This window comes from Cryptomeria japonica, chromosome 7, assembly GCF_030272615.1.
Source record: "Cryptomeria japonica chromosome 7, Sugi_1.0, whole genome shotgun sequence".
In the NCBI taxonomy this organism is placed as follows: Eukaryota; Viridiplantae; Streptophyta; class Pinopsida; order Cupressales; family Cupressaceae; genus Cryptomeria; species Cryptomeria japonica.
This window is the reverse complement of record NC_081411.1, coordinates 500,402,508-500,421,606: the sequence shown is the minus strand read 5'-3', so window position 1 is coordinate 500,421,606 and position 19,099 is coordinate 500,402,508. Positions and strand designations below refer to the sequence as shown.

General features: G+C 37.2%; 1 protein-coding gene across 3 annotated transcripts in view; it reads right to left on the bottom strand.

Moving 5' to 3' along the window:
• LOC131060178 (putative WEB family protein At1g65010, chloroplastic) overlaps window positions 1–18,120 on the bottom strand; it is a 235,012-nt gene extending 216,892 nt beyond the window's left edge. Inside the window, exons 1-2 of one of the 3 annotated variants that reach the window (XM_057993319.2) lie at window positions 17,818–18,120; window positions 17,325–17,622 (exon numbers count right to left, since the gene is read on the bottom strand). In XM_057993319.2, coding sequence (XP_057849302.2) covers window positions 17,325–17,582 — 258 coding nt within the window. In that variant the 5' untranslated portion in view covers window positions 17,583–17,622; window positions 17,818–18,120. The remainder of the gene's footprint in view (window positions 1–17,324; window positions 17,623–17,817) is intronic. The other 2 variants (XM_057993317.2, XM_057993316.2) reach the window with 2 other exon arrangements.
• Window positions 18,121–19,099: the final 979 nt, after the last annotated feature.

Here is a 19,099-nt window from a genome sequence, read left to right as displayed (position 1 = left end):
AGTGCTATTTTTAGCAGGGTTTCAACAGGCCAATTCTGATGGCTATTTCCGACAGGTCAATTTGAGCAGATGGTCTTCCAGCATTCTTGGGGTTATTTTTGGCAGTTCAGAGCTTATGTTGGGCGCTTCATTGTTGAGGTAAAATGTTTTATAAACTGAAATAATATTTAAGGCATGATGGATGCCTAAGGAAGAATAAGTTGATTTTATAATATAATGCACTTTATTACCTTTGGATGCCACATTATACTTTATTGATATTTTTATAAAGTATATTTGCCTCTTTGTGAAGGTCGATTTGGGGAAAAGGAGAAATGAAATGTAAATTTCCAAATAATGTGAAGTGAATGTGCATTTGGGTTTGGCGTCCATTTGAAGGGAATGTGAATTTGAATTTGGAGACACGAGGCTATAAATAAGAGTGTTTTCAAAATAATGTGAAGTGAATGTGCATTTGGGTTTGGCGTCCATTTGAAGGGAATGTGAATTTGAATTTGGAAACACAAGGCTATAAATAAGAGTGTTGGGCTCTTGTTTTGATCATCCATAAATAATTTGTAACGAAGTGCTGCCAAAATTAAGATTGAGTTGCTTCGAGGAATGCATAACTCCTAGCTTGTTCTTGGCTTCTTGCTTGAGAGATAGCAACTAGTTGAGATTGTGAGGTTGTTCTTTACTCTGAAGAACAGATGGAGATCATTGTAAAGGTGTCTTTTAATGTTTTCTGATGTTTTGTGGGGTGTTTGTGAGTTTCCAGGTTGCTAGTTTACTGTGGAGTTGAAAGAGATTTTCAATCATAAGTCCAAGAGGGATTTTTTTGTTGCTTCTAGGTAATCTCTCATTATTTTCCTATGGTCTAGGCGCCCCTTCCTACTGATTTTCAGGTTCTAATTCACAGATTTGAATTTTATATTGAAAATCGCCCCTTCCTCCAAGGTCGTACCATGCATGTAGCTGTCTTGGGAAGCGTGCATTAATTGTTAGATCAGATTTGCAGTTGGGTTTGGGTCTTGTCTTGGTCGCCTCATCTCTAGGCGTCATTAGCATTTTATTCCAAGTCAATCCGTTGTGTTTTGGAGGAGATAGGAGCATTTTGGTGTGTTGTCTTGTGTTGCTGGTCTGTATTTTCAGTTTGCTGGTTAAGTGTATCAGACTTTAGCGTTTGGAGTTTTGGGGGTATTTCCTTGGTTGTGAGCCTCTTGAAATTTGGGAAAAAACATTGGATATCATTTGCAGCTCTTGGACAACAATTATTACTTGATTTGCAATTCATGTTTCATATTGTAATGTTGATTAGTAGTACTAACAGCAAACATCATTCTGATTAGTTCCTTATTACCCATTGCATCATTCTGCTTAATTATCTTATCTTTCCAGCATTTTGGTTATCAGCTAATAATGTATTGCTCCCACTGCATAAGTGGTTGAGCCTTCCTTTTGAGTTTGTAATTCTCCCACTGAATAAGTGGAAGTGGTAGGTTATACCGCCAAGTTGATGTTTAATTTTCAGTTCTTATCCCACTGTAAAAGTGGAAGTGGCTGGTCTAACCACCAACATGTAATGCTTTTTAATGTTTCATCTTTGCTAATGCTAATGGGTGAAATTGTTGTGTTGAACTTGGGAAAAAACTAAGGGGGTCATTTCAGTTTTCCTGTTATCTACCAATCATTTCACAGCCATAAAGTCACTCTTTCAAGGGGCTGACCTAGGAGAACTTCACCCTAGCCATCCAGCAATCTCTACAAGGTATTTTGGAATACCACCAGTCCTTGTCAATTAGCATTGACCAGAGAATTCAGCAAATCGGAGAGCAGAAGTGTAAGTGCATCAGATCAGATCCACAAGGCACAAAATTGACTTAGAGTCTTAGGATTGACCCACACAGAATCCCAGACCTACACAGAATTCTAAGACAGTAAGCACTTTAGATTATCCATTTCCAGTACTAAGGTGAATCATCATCTTTCATTTTCTTTTCTAGGATCAAGAGCTAAGTACAATCTTCCATCACAATTAATTTCCTAAAATAGCAAATTTCAATTATTCTGATTTACCATTCCCAATTGGAATTTTGTTTAATCTATGTTAATTGTGCCTGATTTGCTTGCAATTATTTAATCAGCCTAGATTAACTTAGGAAAAGATTATTTCCCTCTACACACACATGCATACATAACTTTGGAAATGTGAAGAGAACAAAGAGATTATAGTATCATCAAGAAATGGGGTGATGCTGGGAAAATCTTAATAAGGACAAATAAGGCATTTATGAACAAATAAGGCATTTGCAATTATGTATCATGACTATGAATTTTGATATCTTTAAAAGAAGATCCTACAGAAAACTCTTCAACATATTTTGTATTTATCAAATTGATGAAGGAAGGATCTACATTCATGTACAAAGAAAGAATGGCAATACTTGCATTGATTTAAATCAACTAATTGATTGATAATGAGCACGATATTAATTAATTAATGCCCAGCCTTCTATTGTTTCCCACTTTGTTACCAATTACTTCTCTAGCTTGACATTGAAATGATAATTTATTGTTGTAATTAGTTAAGGAGAAAAATACTCCTTATATAGAAAATTACATTACAGAGTTTCTAAAACAAAAAGAAACTATGAAAATAGAAACTACCTAAACAACTGGCCCATTAATGGGCTTTTAAGGGTTGATCCTAAGGAATGCAATAGGCCAAATGTGAAATGGATTCCTCCGAATAAAGACTGGATTAAGGTGAACTTTGATGGAGCGACAAGTGGTAACTTGGGTCGATCAGGTGCAGGGTGTGTGGCAAGAAACCATGAAGGTGAGGTTTTGGCGAGATATGGGCAAGGCTTAGGCATTACTACTAATAAGTTAGCATAAGCAAATGCAGCCCTCTTGGCAATTCAGATGGCAAAAAGGCTTGGAGTCAGATATCTACAACTAGAAGGTGACTCCAAAATATAACTCAGGCAATAATGAAGGGGAGAGCAATTCACTGGAAAATAGACAAACTAATTCAAATCATAATTAGACAGTTAAAGGATTTTCAAAAATTTAAAATCTCTCACACTCTACAAGAAGGAAATGAGGAGGTTGATAGACAAGCTAAGGAGGTTGTGGAATTCCGACAAGGTGAAATAAGGTGGAGTGAAGAAAGGATGACACAAGCAAACCAGAATTAAGAGGTGGTAGTTGCAATCTCATCATTGCCAGCAAAAAACGGAGTGATGAAACAAGAAGTTTGGAGCGTGGGAGCAGGCAGGGAGTAATATGGTGAGACTTTTGACAAAGATGAGCGTACAAAGGAAGTATTCCTTCGTACCCACAATTGAGCAGATATGCGGTGGTAACGGTGGCCATCGCCTCCAAGAAATAAGGACAAGCCAAACGAAACCTAAAGGAAAGATATAATGCCGCAAGGTGGGAAAACCAAAAAAAAATTCTTCCCAAAGCAGAGTTGGATCCTATTGTGAGGTATTCACAAATCGCCCCATTGCAAATGGGGACCCCCACTTTTTTTGGCTTTCTAGGGTAGTGGTTAAAGTTTTTCGCTATTAACCTTTACATTGGAGGGGTATAGTTGGTTAAGAGGCCAGGAGTCGAGAGGATAGCTCTTGTTGTGAGTTGTGAAATGAAGTGTTATGAGATGAGTAAGTGGTCATGAACTCAATTGATCAAGACCTGCAATGGCAAAATGGTGAAGAGGAGAGGTCAAATTGAGCATAGTGAGAAAGATATTTGATGGAGGATCCCTCTATACCAAGCCTAATCAACTTTGCATGTGTTTCCTTCATCATTCAAAGTAATCCAATTGCACTTCAGTGAGACGTGAAGTAAGAGAGCAAAATTTGACCAAGTATGCTAAAATTTCCTTTGCTTCAGTCTAGGAGCGAATTTTGCTTCCATTGCTCCCCTTTGGGAGCGAAATCCCTCTCCAGGCTTTCCAAATCACCTAAAGTTGCCTCTAATCATCATGTGACACCTTAGTTTGAGCAAAGGATTCAATCCTTGATCAGGAACCTTGAATGAGGTTAAGTGTGGAGGTCATTTCCATTGCTCCTCATTAGGAGTGAAAACCACTTCCTTTGCCCTCATCTTGGAGTGAAATAGCTTTCCTGAGCACATTTGAAGAAAATGAGTGAGTTTTAATGCCTTTGACACCATTTTGATCATAAAAGGAGTGAAGTTCATCGTGATTTTGGCTAAGTGTTGATGTGTATTTTGTACACGACCAAACACAGAATAAAATACCCAGAGGTATCTTATCCTCTCTTGAATAAAGTCTCTGAATGCTGAAGATGTCGCAAAAGGATCAATCGGGATGACTTCAAGGTTCTGCTTTTTAGGATCTCTACTTGTGGATAAGCACCAGTGGTATGATGTGATTTTGCTGGAATCACAAGGGGACTTACACTTGACGACCTAAACGTCTGATTTGCTGGAATCACGAGTCCTATTTACTAACTAGAAGACAAACAAATGGCAAAAGATGCAAGGTTCAAGAAGTCTACTCTACTACCTAGGATGCGAGAAGATGGATGAATGACTAGGTGGAGTCCTACTGGGCTGGGTCTCACCATCCGGCTGAACAATTCAACACCAACTCAGTGCAATCTTCTAAGGGATGCTTCCAATATGTTCAAATCATACACCATCTGACAATGATCACCATTCAAGATAATGTATGAACAATAGACGTGTAACGACTTAAGATTAAGCTCATTTTATGCCAGTTGACCACGCAGGGCGTACTTACCATCAGTAAGAGGCTAGTGGCATGGACTAGACAGATTCCACACAGGTGCATTCAACAATTTTCTTCACTCAATTTAATCATCTATCATCAAAAATGAAGATTCAACAAGAGACCATGCACATTGCAAAGAAACAACATATTCCACCATATCTTCAATGAAAAGAAGTCTTTACAATTAAGGCAACAATGTCTTGCCTTCTCTTCTTAATCTACTCTAATTGCTATTCTACTATTCTGGCCTCTATTACTAACTATTAACTATTAGCTATTATTGACTAACTATTAGCCTTTTACAAATGAGGAGCCAGGGCTTATATAGTGCCCTCAATACAATTCAATGGCTTAGATCAATTTGAGATCAATGGCCAAGATTTTGCAATGAAACCCTAATTAGGGTTTGTTACAACAAACTTAATTTTGACCAATGAAATAATTGCATTATTTGGACACATGTCTTCTCTGGAATATTCGACCAATGGATAGCCGGGGTAGGTACATTGAAGTTAGTGCCATCTTTGATGAGTCAGGTACATTGAATCTGGACATGCTGAAGTGGACCAACCCGACTGGAGGAGTGATGACTGGGATGCCACCTTGTCTTTCCTTCAAATGTTGGACTGGAAGAGGTCATCCTTGATGAGGTTGGGCTGGAGAAGGTCGTCCTTGATGAGGCTGGGCTGGAGAAGGTTCTTTGTCCTGGTCTTCTTTCATTTGCCAAAACACAACAAAAGATGATTAAGGACACATGATAAATTCATTTCAACATAGCATTTCCTACCTTAAATCATCAACAAGAAGATATCAAAATGAAGTTTGCTTAAAATCCTTTCCAAGGACAGGCTCCATAAGAATTTTGCCCTGGACCCTTTGGAAGGGTCAGGGGCGAATTTTGCATTCCTGGCTCAAATTCTTCTCACCTTGTGATCATACTTGCTTAGATACATGCCCAAGGACGTCCTCATTCTCAACCAACACCAAGCTTGATGTAAATTTGGGGCAAAAATGGAAGTTTTAAGAATTTCGCTCTGGACCCTTTGGAAGGGTCAGGAGCGATTTTCTCCTCTTGTAGCTCATTTTTTATCGCTCCAACTTCAATCGACCTCACAAAGCTAAGAAATATCTTTCTTCTTTCACCCAATCTAAGTTTGATTTCGTTTTGCAAGGAAGAATAGGAGATTTTAGGATCTTCGCCCTGGACCCTTTGAAAGGGTCTGGAGCGAAAATCCTCCTTTGGCCTAAAATCATCACTTTTGGAAACCAACATCAAGTCAAAGGTAGTCTCAAGGGCATTTCTTACCTTAGTCAAACCTTGTCTTAGCATAAATTTGAAAGGAATGGGTAGGTTTAAAGATTTTCGCTCTCGACCCTTTGGAAGGGTCAGGAGCGAAAATCTTGTTTTAGGGCTATCTTGCCATCCTTCCAACTTCAAATTACTTCCAAGGCATAGAACATCTTGTCTTTCTCCTTCCCATGATATAAAAACCAAAATCTTGTCTTGAATTTGCAAGGAAAAAGGGGAATTTTAGAAATTTCGCTCTGGACCCTTTGGAAGGGTCAAGAGCGAATTTCCTATTTTGAGCTTGTTTTGGCTACTCCATTACCTCAATCCAATATTCAAAGGCAAGAACACATCAAAGTCCATCTAACCATGCCATAAAACTCAAGAATTTGACCATCTCCAAGAAGAAAAAATGAGTTTCCAAGAATTTCACTCTGGACCCTTTGGAAGGGTCAGGAGCGAAAATCTTGTTTTGAGCTTATTCCTCCATTATTTCAACTTGAATCCACCTCACAAGGCAAGAAAACACTTCTCTCCTCTCATCCAACCCAAGTTTGACTTGATTTTGCAAGGGAAAATAGGTGATTGAAGAATTTTCGCCCTGGACCCTTTGGAAGGGTCAGGAGCGAATTTCTTCATTTGGATCAATTCCTTCAATCTTGATAATCATTGGCAATTTGGAGTCATTCCTAAGGACATCTCCTTCTTGATTTTACCTTAGCCCACACTTGATCTAGCACAAAGTTAATAGCAAAGAGAGGTTTTGAGAAAATTCGCTCTGGACCCTTTGGAAGGGTCAGGAGCGAAATTTTCATTTTTGACCCAAAATCATCATTTTCTAAACTTGAAACTTCTTTGCAATGTAGGATTTCGTCCTTCATTACCCTAGGAAAAAGGTTTTGGGCCTAAGAAAGGTCAAAAAAGTAGGCTTGTAAGGAATTTCGCCCTGGACCCTTTGGAAGGGTCAGGAGCGAAGTTTCCTTTCTTGGCTAAAATCTTCATTCCTCAATGCTATCAAACACTCTCAATGGCAAGATCATGTCCATTTCCCCTTTCAACATGCTTTGGACATCACAATTTGGTCAAATAGGGAAGGAAATGAGGTCTAGGAGGATTTTCGCTCTGGACCCTTTGGAAGGGTCAGGAGCGAAAATCATGATTTGGGCTTGATTCTTCCTTTTTCCAACTCAAAATCACCTCAAGAGGTAACCAAACATCATCCTTCACCCAAGGGATAAGGTCTTAAGCCAAAACAAGGTCAAAAGAATAGGCTTGCAAGGAATTTCGCTCTGGACCCTTTGGAAGGGTCAGGAGCGAAATTCTCCTTTTAGGCCAAAATTTTGTTCTTCAAAATCAATCAAACTCCCTCTCAAGGCAAAAACATACCCATCCATCTCCCCTCAAGCCAACGCCTAGCCAAAATAAAGAAAACAAGAGTTATAAGGATTTTCGCTCTGGACCCTTTGGAAGGGTCAAGAGCGAAATTCCTCTCCCAGGCTAGAATCCATCATCCCAAGGTCTAAAATCTCCTCTCCAAGGCAAAGTTGCATCAAATCTTCTCAATTATGCCTCAAAAGTCTACAAACTTGGTCAAGCTAAGGAGAAAAATAGAGGAAATAAGAATTTCGCTCTGGACCCTTTGGAAGGGTCAAGAGCGAAATTCACCTTAGGCCATGATCCTGACTTCATTTTTTCGCATTTCTTCATTCAAACAAGTGCTTTTGCCTTCATTCAAGCCTAGGAATGCATTAGTTCTAGGTTTTGGTCAAAGTAGAATGTCTTATGGAGAATTTCGCTCTGGACCCTTTGGAAGGGTCAGGAGCGAAATTTGACATTTTGGACTCTCCGTCAGGATCATTTTATGGAATATAACATTTAAGTATAAGTGAAATGTCACTTATACTTTAAGTTATATTCCATATATACTTTCAGGATGTTTGAGAGTGGTTTCGGACCTCCAAGAGTTATATTACAAAATCTAGTTTTTGGAGGATTCTTCAGTTTTCCAGACTTAGCCAAATTTCAGGGCATTTGAAGATCAAGATGACATTTCAGACTTCATCACTCACCAACTCGACCTAGCTCGGACCTTCAAGAATGATACCCACTCACAAAGCAAGACACAATTAGCAACGAGAGCAAAACCAGGCCCTAAGGAAGACTCTCAAAGAAACCCTAATTTCTGGGGCACCTACTGACTCCCCTGGCTCAAGCAAAGCCTACCATCCTATTGATCCCCTGGCGACACTCACAATGCAAAGGCTAACAGACAAACCCTAAACACCTAGAAAGCAAAAAAAAGTAGGGGTCCCCATTTGTAATGGGGCGATGTGTGAATACGTCACAACACTAAGGAATGGTGAGATGAAGACAAATTGGGGTCACTTCCTTTGCTCCTCTCTAGGAGCGAAAAACACTAACATTGCTCTCCCTTGAGAGCGAAATTCCTTTCCATTGCCTTTAGTTGAGAGCGAAATCACATTCAAAGCAAGCATTGAGGTCTTTTGGTGCATGAGAGCTAAACCCTAGGGTGCAAGTTAGTGAGATCGAGCTAGAAGGTGAGTTTGGAGATCATTTCCATTGCTCAAGGTTCAAGGCGAAAACCACTTCCTTTGCCCTTGGTTGAAAGCAAATTTGCCTCTAGAGCCCTACATGAGCATAATTTGACACACTTGAGTTGGTAGAATGAAAGGTTGATGAGTAAAAGGGAGATAAACTTCAACTTGAATCATTTCCATTGCTCCTCCTTTGGAGAGAATTTCACTTCCTTTGCTCTCTTCCAGGAGCGAAATTCTCCCTAGAGCTTTCCTTAAGGCTAATTTGACACATCTACACACTAGGAAGGCAAAATCACAAGGTCTAAGTTGATGCAAAGGCAAGAAATTGATAGAATCTACCTAAGAGGTGAGTTTGAGGTCTACTTCCTTTGCTCCCTGACAAGAGCAAAAATCTCTTCCATTGCTCCTTATTGAGAGCAAAATTTGCTTCCTTTGCTTGATTTTGAGAGCGAAATTGCTTATAAGAACCTTCCTCTAAGTTAATTTGATGCCTTCACTTGCATAGATAGCAAAAAACCCAAGCTTGAGTCGATGAAGGGCAAAATTTGATTAAGTGTGAGATTATTTCCATTGCTCTCATTTTGGAGCGAAAAACACTTCCTTTGCTCCTCATTAGGAGCGAAAATGCCTTCCTTTGCTTGAGATTGGGAGCGAAATTGATCTCAAAACCTTCTTCAAGGTTGAATTGACTCCTTCAAGTGCATAAATGGCGAAGTACTCAAATATGAAGTGATGAAAGGCAAGTTTGAAACCATTTCCTTTGCTTCCTGATTGGAGCGAAATTTACTTCCTTTGCTCCTTCTCAAGAGCGAAATTTGCTTCCATTGCTCTTGGTTGAGAGCGAAATTGATTCTAGAACCTCCTTTGGGATCAACTTGACATGTTTTCACGCATGGATGGCTAAAAAACTAAAGGTTTGAGTCAATGGAATGAAGGTAAGTGAATGAAATTGAGCTAAGTATCCAAATTGCAATAACTTCCTTTGCTCCTTGATTGGAGTGAAATTCACTTCCATTGCTCCTCATTAGGAGCAAATTTCACTTCTATTGCTCCAATCTCAGAGTGAAACTTCAAGACATTTGGTGGAAGAAATTTGACAAAGCTTGCATATGAAGAGATGAATTGATGAATGAAGAGCAAAAATTTGGCTAAGTACCAAAAAATTTCCTTTGCTCCTCTCTAGGAGCAAAATTTACTTGCATTGCCTCCTTTTGAGAGCGAAATGCTCTTCCTTTGCCCATGAACAGGAGCGAACTTGATTTCAAGACAATTCTTGAGGTTATTTTGAGCTATTTTCATCTATGGATGATTAAAACCTTAAGTTTAAGTCAATGAAATGGAGAGAAGGAATGAAGTTTTTGACTAAGTGATCACTTCCATTGCTCCTTAAGTGGAGCAAAATTGCCTTCCAATGCCCTTCTTTGAGAGTGAAAATCCTCCCAACGCAATTTTGATGATAATTTCAAGCATTTCACATGGGAGAGATGGCAATTTTGAGACATAAGAGGTTGAAATTTTGGCTAAGTATCAAAGAAATTTCATTGCTCTCATTTAGGAGCGAATTCTTGTTCCATTGCTCCACTGTAGGAGTGAAAAGTCCTTCCTTTGCCCCCTTTTGGTAGCGAATTCCCTCTTTTGGCCTTTGGAAGCGCAATCCAAACACTTTTGGTGCCAAAAACAATATTTTTAAGTGGTGAGTCGGCCATCTTTAGGGAGAAAATTCAATTTTATTTGCTCAAGATCAAGTCGGCCTCACCCTAAAGGGACACATCACCTCATTAAGACACCTATATAAGGAGACTTGAAGCAATCATTTAGTCACCAATTCAAAGCAATCCTTTCTCCTAGAGTGAACTTGATCAGCAGATCAGCAGTCCCCAAACTTCACTAATGAATTTGATCAGCAAGGCAAGGAATCCAATCAATATCAACAGCAAATCTGATTCAGGAGGCATATCATCAGCATCAACAGCGAATTCAGTCAGCATCAACATCAAATCTGATCACAAGCAGTGGCTCCAATCAAAAGTGACAGCAAAATTCACAAAGGAAGAAGCGAATTCATCAAGGAGACAACAAATTTGCTCAAGAGGAGCAACCTCCTCTTATCAAACCTGCAAATCACATAAAGTCAGAGATTATGTCAAATTAAGAGATTATAAAGGTTATATATCATGTGTGTTTGATGCCCATTTGTTTGTTTTGCAGGAGGTAAAGAAATAAATCAAAAGGACCAGGTTGGAGGAAGATTGGAACAAGTCAAGTTCCTAAGGAGGAAATTTCAACATCAAGGTCAAGATACAAGGAAGATGTCTTCAAGAGGACTTCACAGGCAAACACAATGGTATCAAGGAAGGGAGAATCTCAAGGTATCCAAGAACTCTCACCACATCATGACGAAATGAAGAAATCAAGACCTTGAAATAAAAAGGAGAAGTCATAAAATCACCTCAAGGCAGTTATGACATCAAGGGTTCATTCCAAGGCAGTCACAAGATCCAAAACTAAGAGGAAGTCAATATCTACTCCTTGCACCTCCATGATTGAGATATTCAAGAAGATAGTTTCAAAAGAGTTAATCAAAGTTAGAAGATCATCATCATCACTGCTGAAGCTAGATAATGTTGAGTATCAAGAAATGTCATTCAATATTCCTTCATGATGATCTACCAAGTCTACAAGTGCAAGATGAAGAGGCATCCTAGTCATCATTCTACCAATCAGAGAAGTTCCACATCAGCATGTCTAGATTCAATGAACCAAGCTCACCCATGGGGGCACAAACTCCATTACACCTACCCCCACTATCTATTGGTCAAATATTCTAAAGAGGACATGTGTTCAAATGTTGTAATTATTTCATTGGCTAAGAAGAGTTTGTTGTAACAAACCCTAATTAGGGTTTCATTGTAAAATCTTGGCCATTGATGGAGATTCAATCCTGATCGTTCGTTGTAATGAGCTCTCTATATAAAGCTTAAGGCCTTTATTTGTAAAGGTGAAGAATAGAAGGTTAATAGAATAGTTAAGAGTAAGAAGAATAGTAGAATAGTTAGTAATTGATCAATAGATAATAGCTAGTTAGCAATTAAATAGAAGTTAGATTAGGAGAAGGCAAAGATTGTTGCCAAAATCTTGTTGTAAAGAGCATATGATTTCATTTAAGTTATGGTGAATTAATGTGTTATTTCAGCAAGTCGCATGGTCTTTACTTCTCAATTCATTTGCTTTCATGTTGATTAGATTGAATGGAGGAATGTGTTGAATAATTTGCGTGGAATCTGTTTAGTCCATACCACTAGCCTCTTGCTGATTGTAAGTGTGCCTTGCGTGGTCAACTGGAATGATATGAGCTTAACTTCAAATTGTTATATGTTCATCATTTATGCATTAACTTGAATGATAATCAATGTTTGATGGTAATGATTTGAATATCTTTGAATTATCCCTTAGAAGATTGCATTGAGCTTGTGTCAAATTGTTCGATTTGATGGTGAGACCTCGCCTAGTAGGATTCCATCGAATCATTCACTCTTCTCTTGCATTCTTAGGAATAGCGTAGGCTCCCTAAACCCCATGCCTTTTGCTCTTTTTTAATTCTCCCAACAAATAGTTAGAATCTAAGTTCCAGCGATTCAAGCATTCAACAATTCAACATAAGTCCCCTTGTGATTCCAACATAATCACATCGACCACTGAGCTTATCCACACGTCCCGACCCGACATACAAGAACCTTGGAGTTATCTCAAGTGATCCTTAAGCGAATCTTCAACATTTGAGAGACTTTGATCAAGAGAGAATAAGATACTTTTGGGTATTTTATTTTGTGTTTGCATGTGCATAAAAAACACATCAACAAATCCGTATACTGATATGTTGCTAAAATTAAATGAGGAATGCCAAGTTGGAAAAGCATTAAAGACGTAGGGAAAACAAAACAGAATTTAATTCCCCCAGGTTGTAATGTCATTCATATTTCTCGTTGCACACCCACAAACAGCAGGTCGCCTTTTGGGGTCAAATTTTCGATGAAAGGCTAGCGAATCTCTTCAACTTTGAAGAGAAGACTTTCATCACACGAGTGAAGATCATGCTTGGGGAGGAATATCTAAACGGAGATTTTCGAGACCGCACCAATGCGGATATTGTCTCGATGTTCATGGAATGGTGTTTAGAGTTGGAGCCAAGGAGCAAGGTGGCGGAAATAATGCACAGGTGTGTGAGGAAAGAATGGTTGGTGGGGATGGAAAGTTTCCTGGAAGTGACTAGACAAGGAGGGGTTTGCTTGCCCAAACTGAGTGTGGATTCATGTTAGTGATTTTGCACCGCCTCTCAGACCATTTCTCCTGTGGAGTGTGAATTGTAACAAAGAAGTGAGGAGGGTGACAGCCCAAATTGGGATGCAGGGGGTGAAAGTATACTCAGACTCTGTGATCGCTTGGGAAATCAGAGTGGAGCAGGCGAAATGGTGACCTTATGAAAACTATAGAGCCCTGAAGGCAAAGAAGGCTCCTCCCAAGCACAAAAGAGGACGACCTGTAGGCTCGAAGAAAACAAGGAGGGTTCGAGTACTGCTGCAAGGTGAGTCTTCGAGTGTTAGATGTGAACCAGAGATAGTGGCTCAGAGCGCGGCTACGTTGGTGGAGATGGATGACAAAGGGAAGGCAGTGATGGATGAGGATTAGGGGGAAGGATGATATTGCACTACATTTTGTGATTTTGTATTTTGTCGATTTGAAATCTAAAGACTGTTAGGGGTTAGGGTTACAAATCTGTTTTTTGATGTATGGTATGTAAATACTACTGATAATTTTTGCAGGGGCCATCCACAATGAACATTATGATACTATGGAATGTAAATCTCTTTTGAAGTAATATAAAATCCAATTACCGATCAAAAAAAAGAAACTACCTAAACAACTAAAAAGAACTCAATGACCATTATAGCAATATTACAATAATACTTTAATACCCTCCCTTAATGGTCATTTTACTAACTACCCTACAAAAGACTTGACATAATCTGTAGAGACCCTCCCTAGTTGGACTTCGGATCAGCCAACCACTTTCTATAGAACTTCTTCATATGAACAAGAAACAAAAACCATCCCTCCAACATGATGTTGAGCAACGAAGCCATCCCTCCCGCCATCCAGAGACACAGAAATCAAGATCAGCTTATCAAAAAAATTCACAATTCTGAGTGAACACAATTTCGTCCAAAAAACCGTCAAAAACTTTCGCAAAAGAACATCATTCGCCCTAGAAACCCTAGGTGTGACCCAAAACAAACTGCAAGAAACCATGATTTTATCCAAAAATCGTCAAAAAGAGAACCACTATTTTGTAGAAAAATTGGTAGAAACCTTTGTTTTGTGGAAAAACAATAAAAACACACAATTTTGTGAAAAAATCAGCAAAAACCATTGTTTTGTGGAAAAACAATAAAAACACACAAACTCAAAAATCTAGAGAAAACCCACGAACTCATAAATATGGAAAAAAACCACGATTTTTGTATAAAAAGATCACACAAAAAATAAAAAACCCACCATGATTCTTTTTTGAAAAAAATCAAAAAACCCAAAAACAAAAACACCCTTCATAATTTTTTTTGTGGGAAAAAAATCAAAAAACCCTCCAGCAAAGAAAGAACCCAAGATTTTTGTGTGAAAAAATCATGCAAAAAATGAAAACACGTGATTTTAAGGAAAAAATCGTGCAAAACTCGTCCAAAACATCTACAAACCCTAGTAGAGATTCAGACAACCACAGCCAAACCCATCACAAGTTTAATCAGACCCATCGCGGAAAACGCAAAACACAACACTAAGGAACTCTTCCATCGCAAGCAACTCTCATTGCAGATGATAAAATGAACCTTCGAAAACAAAAATCGGGCAAAAAAACAAACTATATTTGTTGTCTGGAGCCAAAAAAAATGTCACGCGACAGACCCTTCGTGGAATTAGCAAAGATGGAAACGGCGCCCAAAAAACCCTTTGACATTGCACGATTTTCAAACTTCGTGAGCAGAAAAATATTCCACATTGATTTGCAAAGACCTGCGTGATGAAAAACGCCCAGAAATCCGCAATTTCCAGAAATCGACAACCTGCGATTTTCAGTATTTGAAAATCTATGATGTTTACCAGAAAACCATCGAATTTTTCCTTGTTGGAAACCCTCACGCAAAGAACCCTTCCGCAATTTCAAACAATGAACCACGTTTTTTCATATAAAAATGATTCAAAAAAAACAATTGGAAAAAATTTCAGGTTTTTAGCCATGAAGAGCAACCTCTATGCTCTGATACAATGAAATGATAATTCGTTGTTGTAATTAATTAATCATTCGTTGTTGTAATTAATTAAGGAGAGGAATACTCCTTATATAGGAAATTACATTACAGAGTTTCTAAAACAGAAACAAACTATGAAAATAGAAACTACCTAAACAACTAAAAAGAACTAAATGACCAATATAGCAATATTACAATATTACTTTAATAGACATAGGCTCCTCAACTGTATATTTAACCCCTCCAATCTTAACAATTTTATGTGTGTCTTCTATTGGAATTCTTCATTTATACTATAATATTGACATGGGAATGTGTTTCTAGTTTGTCTCACTTGGGCCACAAATACTAAATCTATGCCCAGAAGTAATGAACTTGATGTGGCTGCTCTTGGAATGGAATGGCTCATGTTCAAGTCTTTATCAAGGTTGCCATGATCTCTATTATAAGCATTCTTCAGCACTCCACTTCTTTACCAAGCTCTTGGAAACAAACTTGTAACAGTCTAAACATATTCTCCACACCAATCCCAAAGCCTCATTTCACAAACTCTTTCTATAACAAAAAAGAAAAGTTAGTTGTGGCTTTGTGTTACAAATAAGCATTCACAGGTCACAATTTTGGGTATTACACTTTGTTAAAGAACTTACATGCTTCTATCATTTGCTTCTAACCACCACAAAATCAATGCCATGACTGTGGCATCTGTGTGCCTGTAGCATTAATCCTTATCTGGTCAAAGGCTCTCCTGCCCCCAAAACTATATCCATTTTACAAAAGAATGTGCCAATGTCTGATTTAAATGCTTCCTTCAAAACATTCTCTTTAAAAAAATCTAAGATAAACTTTTGTACACATGCTCTTCAATATTATGCTTTTCCCTACAAAATCAGTGATACCATTTTGTGAAACCACACCAGGGTTTATGAAGCAACTTTATGGTGAATTGCATTTGCTCACATGTCCTCCATGCTTACAGTCTTACATACACAAATGTTATTCTCAATTATTCCCGCAATGCTGAAATGAATCTACATATTCCTATGACTCAGGAGTAACATTCATTTAATAATGTCAACCATAGTTAGCAAACCCAGCGAGTTTATCCAATGTTAACTTGCCAAGTTTTTGGTGAGTACTCGCCAAGTTTTTGGCACCAAAAAAATTGGCATGTTTTTCCATTCAATTCAGCAACATGACAAAATTGATGAAAAAAGCATGGGTTAGACACAGTGAAAACTCCAATTTTTTTGGCTTTATAAGCATTGTTTCCAGACCCCCATGAAGGACTCGACCCCACTAAGGGCATTGCCCCCAGACTCCACCAAACTCATTTGATACATTTTATAGCTACATTTTGCATAAAATTTATATTTATTAAAATGTTTTTTTAAGTAATTAATTTATTTTTTAAGATACTGAGTTTTCCCAAATTTTTCCCATTCTCCGAGTCAATTTTTTTTTGGCTTGCCGAGTATTCTTCGAGTCCAAGTTTGCGAACTATGATGTCAACTGCCATAATGGCATTAGAAGATATTTCGTTTCCACTCTGTGTACACAAATCAGGAAATAAATTTATTCTGCTTTCCAAATTACGCTCCAAACTGATTCCTACAATTTGTTTACAACACAACATTCCCCACCACCTTCTTTAGATGTACTGCTGTTGAGATAAACATGTGATTTATAGATTTGACACAGATGCAGATGCCAAGATGTCGCTGTCAAGCCTGCAGCAAAGGAATTTTCAACTAGACAATTTACTAGATCAGCCTAGCAGGGACTTTTCTGAAATGTCGTTTCCAGATTTTGACTCACGGATCCGACTATAAACAGCCGTTGGCAGTGCCAAGAGTCATTTTGCATTGACGAACGTTGACTCGACAAGTACTGATATAACAGACATTTGTTGTAACTCAACAGATAACCATTTTTTCCTAGATGGACCAGACAACGTCCAATACTTTGTGCTTACCATGATTGCAGTCTATAATATTCAGATTTCTGTTTAGAAATATTTAGTTTTCAAAATATTTGGAAATAGGTTTTGTTTTCAGAATTTCATATCTTCAAATTTTCAAATTTACAGATTTCTATTTGGTCATACTTTTAGAGTTCAGTTTGGATTTTAACATGCTGTGACTTGCAGTAACGATGACTATGGTCGATTGTTTACGGAAATTGTATTATGCCCCAATAGTTGATCTTTAATAGTATATAAATAAACTACAGTTTTTCCACGGACCACTGCTCGTAGTGGACCGAAAGATATGAAATTTCAAAGTAAGGCATTGCATAGAGATTCATAAATGGGTAAGCATCTAAGAGTGAGAAACCCGACGCTAATTATCTTCTTTGAAATGACAAATCCACTAAAAAAGAGATCCTGAGTATAACGAGCGAAACAAGATTTTAAAAAATGTGAAACTTACCTGGATGACAGCAAATTGGGCCAATTTCTCTTGCAGAAGAATCTCAAAATCTTTTCTTTCTACTGCATCTTTCCCATTGGAAACTTTCTCGGCTACAGATTCAGCATTGCCATTTTTCTTTTCAAGAGCTCTGGTATCCTGCTCAAACGACTCTACCTCCGCTTTGTTTTTGTTATTTGAAACTTGAATTTCCTCTGTGGATGTGTTATTTTTGTTCTTCTTCTTCTTGTTCTTCTTTTTCCGTTTTTCTTCCTCCATTATTACCGCTGCCAAATCCAATGTATCATATACGCCCTAACTACAAATCAACATAAGAACAATGTAGCATATAAGTTTCATTAACTGGCCTGTCGTTGAATCGATTTCTTGTTTAATTTGGGATCGAGAGCAGTACTTTCGACAATTGACGAAACATATAAAAATTTCACAATTCTACCGCAGGTTTGAAGAAAGGGAAATAGAAAAGAGAATTATATTGGGGGAAGGTAAATACCCGTCAAATTTGTTCTTTATTCCTAAGCAATTGCTTACTTTCGCATCAACAATCGATGCGTCTTTGTTACACGGCAATAACATAATTTTATTCTTCAAATTTGTTTCTTGCTTCTAAAAATAACTAACTACGTTTTTTAAAAACGTCCCTGATAAGAAACCATACGAACTGATCACTTTGAAACCCTAGCATGTTTGCTGGTACGTAATGTTTTTAAGCTTGCAATTCAGAGTGTTATTAGTTAATTGCCTTCAAGACCAATATAGTCCCTGAAATGTTGTAGCACAGAAAAATTAGCAATTGTTGGTGTAAGCAGGTCTTTGTTTTGGTGTAATACGTTTGTTACCTAGGTAGTTATTTTATTATTATTAATATTATTATTATGGAAGATTATTTATTCATAAAGTCTTTTTATTAGTACTTGCCATTAGTAAATACTATTGTAATGAGTTTTTCTTTTTTACAGTTAACTAGTTATTAACAAATTTAATTTGAACCAAGGTTTTATTTTTGTTTTTAAAATTATTTTTATTTTTTAAAGTTATTTGTGCAATTTTTAAGTTTACATATTATAAAAAAAAAAAATTGTATCTTGATTGGCCAATACAACTTTTGTTGTTATAAGCGGATTTTTAGGTACTTATGCCAATACATTCATATTCAACTTTGTTTATATTTTATGATAAAATCACTTATATTGTAAATGATTACCAGCTTTAGGTTGGAATTTAATTTATGATTTATTCATTTAAGAGAGCTATATATTTTTACACTAATCTATGGATTATTGTTCAATCAATCAACTAATGATAGAATAGAATTATTATATCCTTCTAGTTTTATAAATATTTAATAGGCATTAAGTTTGTGTTAATTTTATTTATCATAAAATTGAACATGATATTAGAGTTATGTGGTAAGATTAGTCTATTTTTCATTTTCAAGAGTGCTAATAGGTTTGGAGAGTTTTTTAGTGGATCTAAATTTTAATAAATGGTAAACTATTTTTTGCCTCACCATTATGTTTGGAAGGATTAAGATAATCAAGGTAGTCTTTTGTACAAACTCACATCCACCAAATAAATATTTAACAATTAATTTTGGTAAATCTTTTAAAGCTTTATATAAATAAATAAACATATATATAATATAAAAAAACATAAACTAATAATATAATTTTAGTTATCCTCATATGCAATAAATTAATAATATAGTATTAATATATAATAATAAATTAATAACTAACAACAACATAATAATAAATATATAAAAATTTATACAA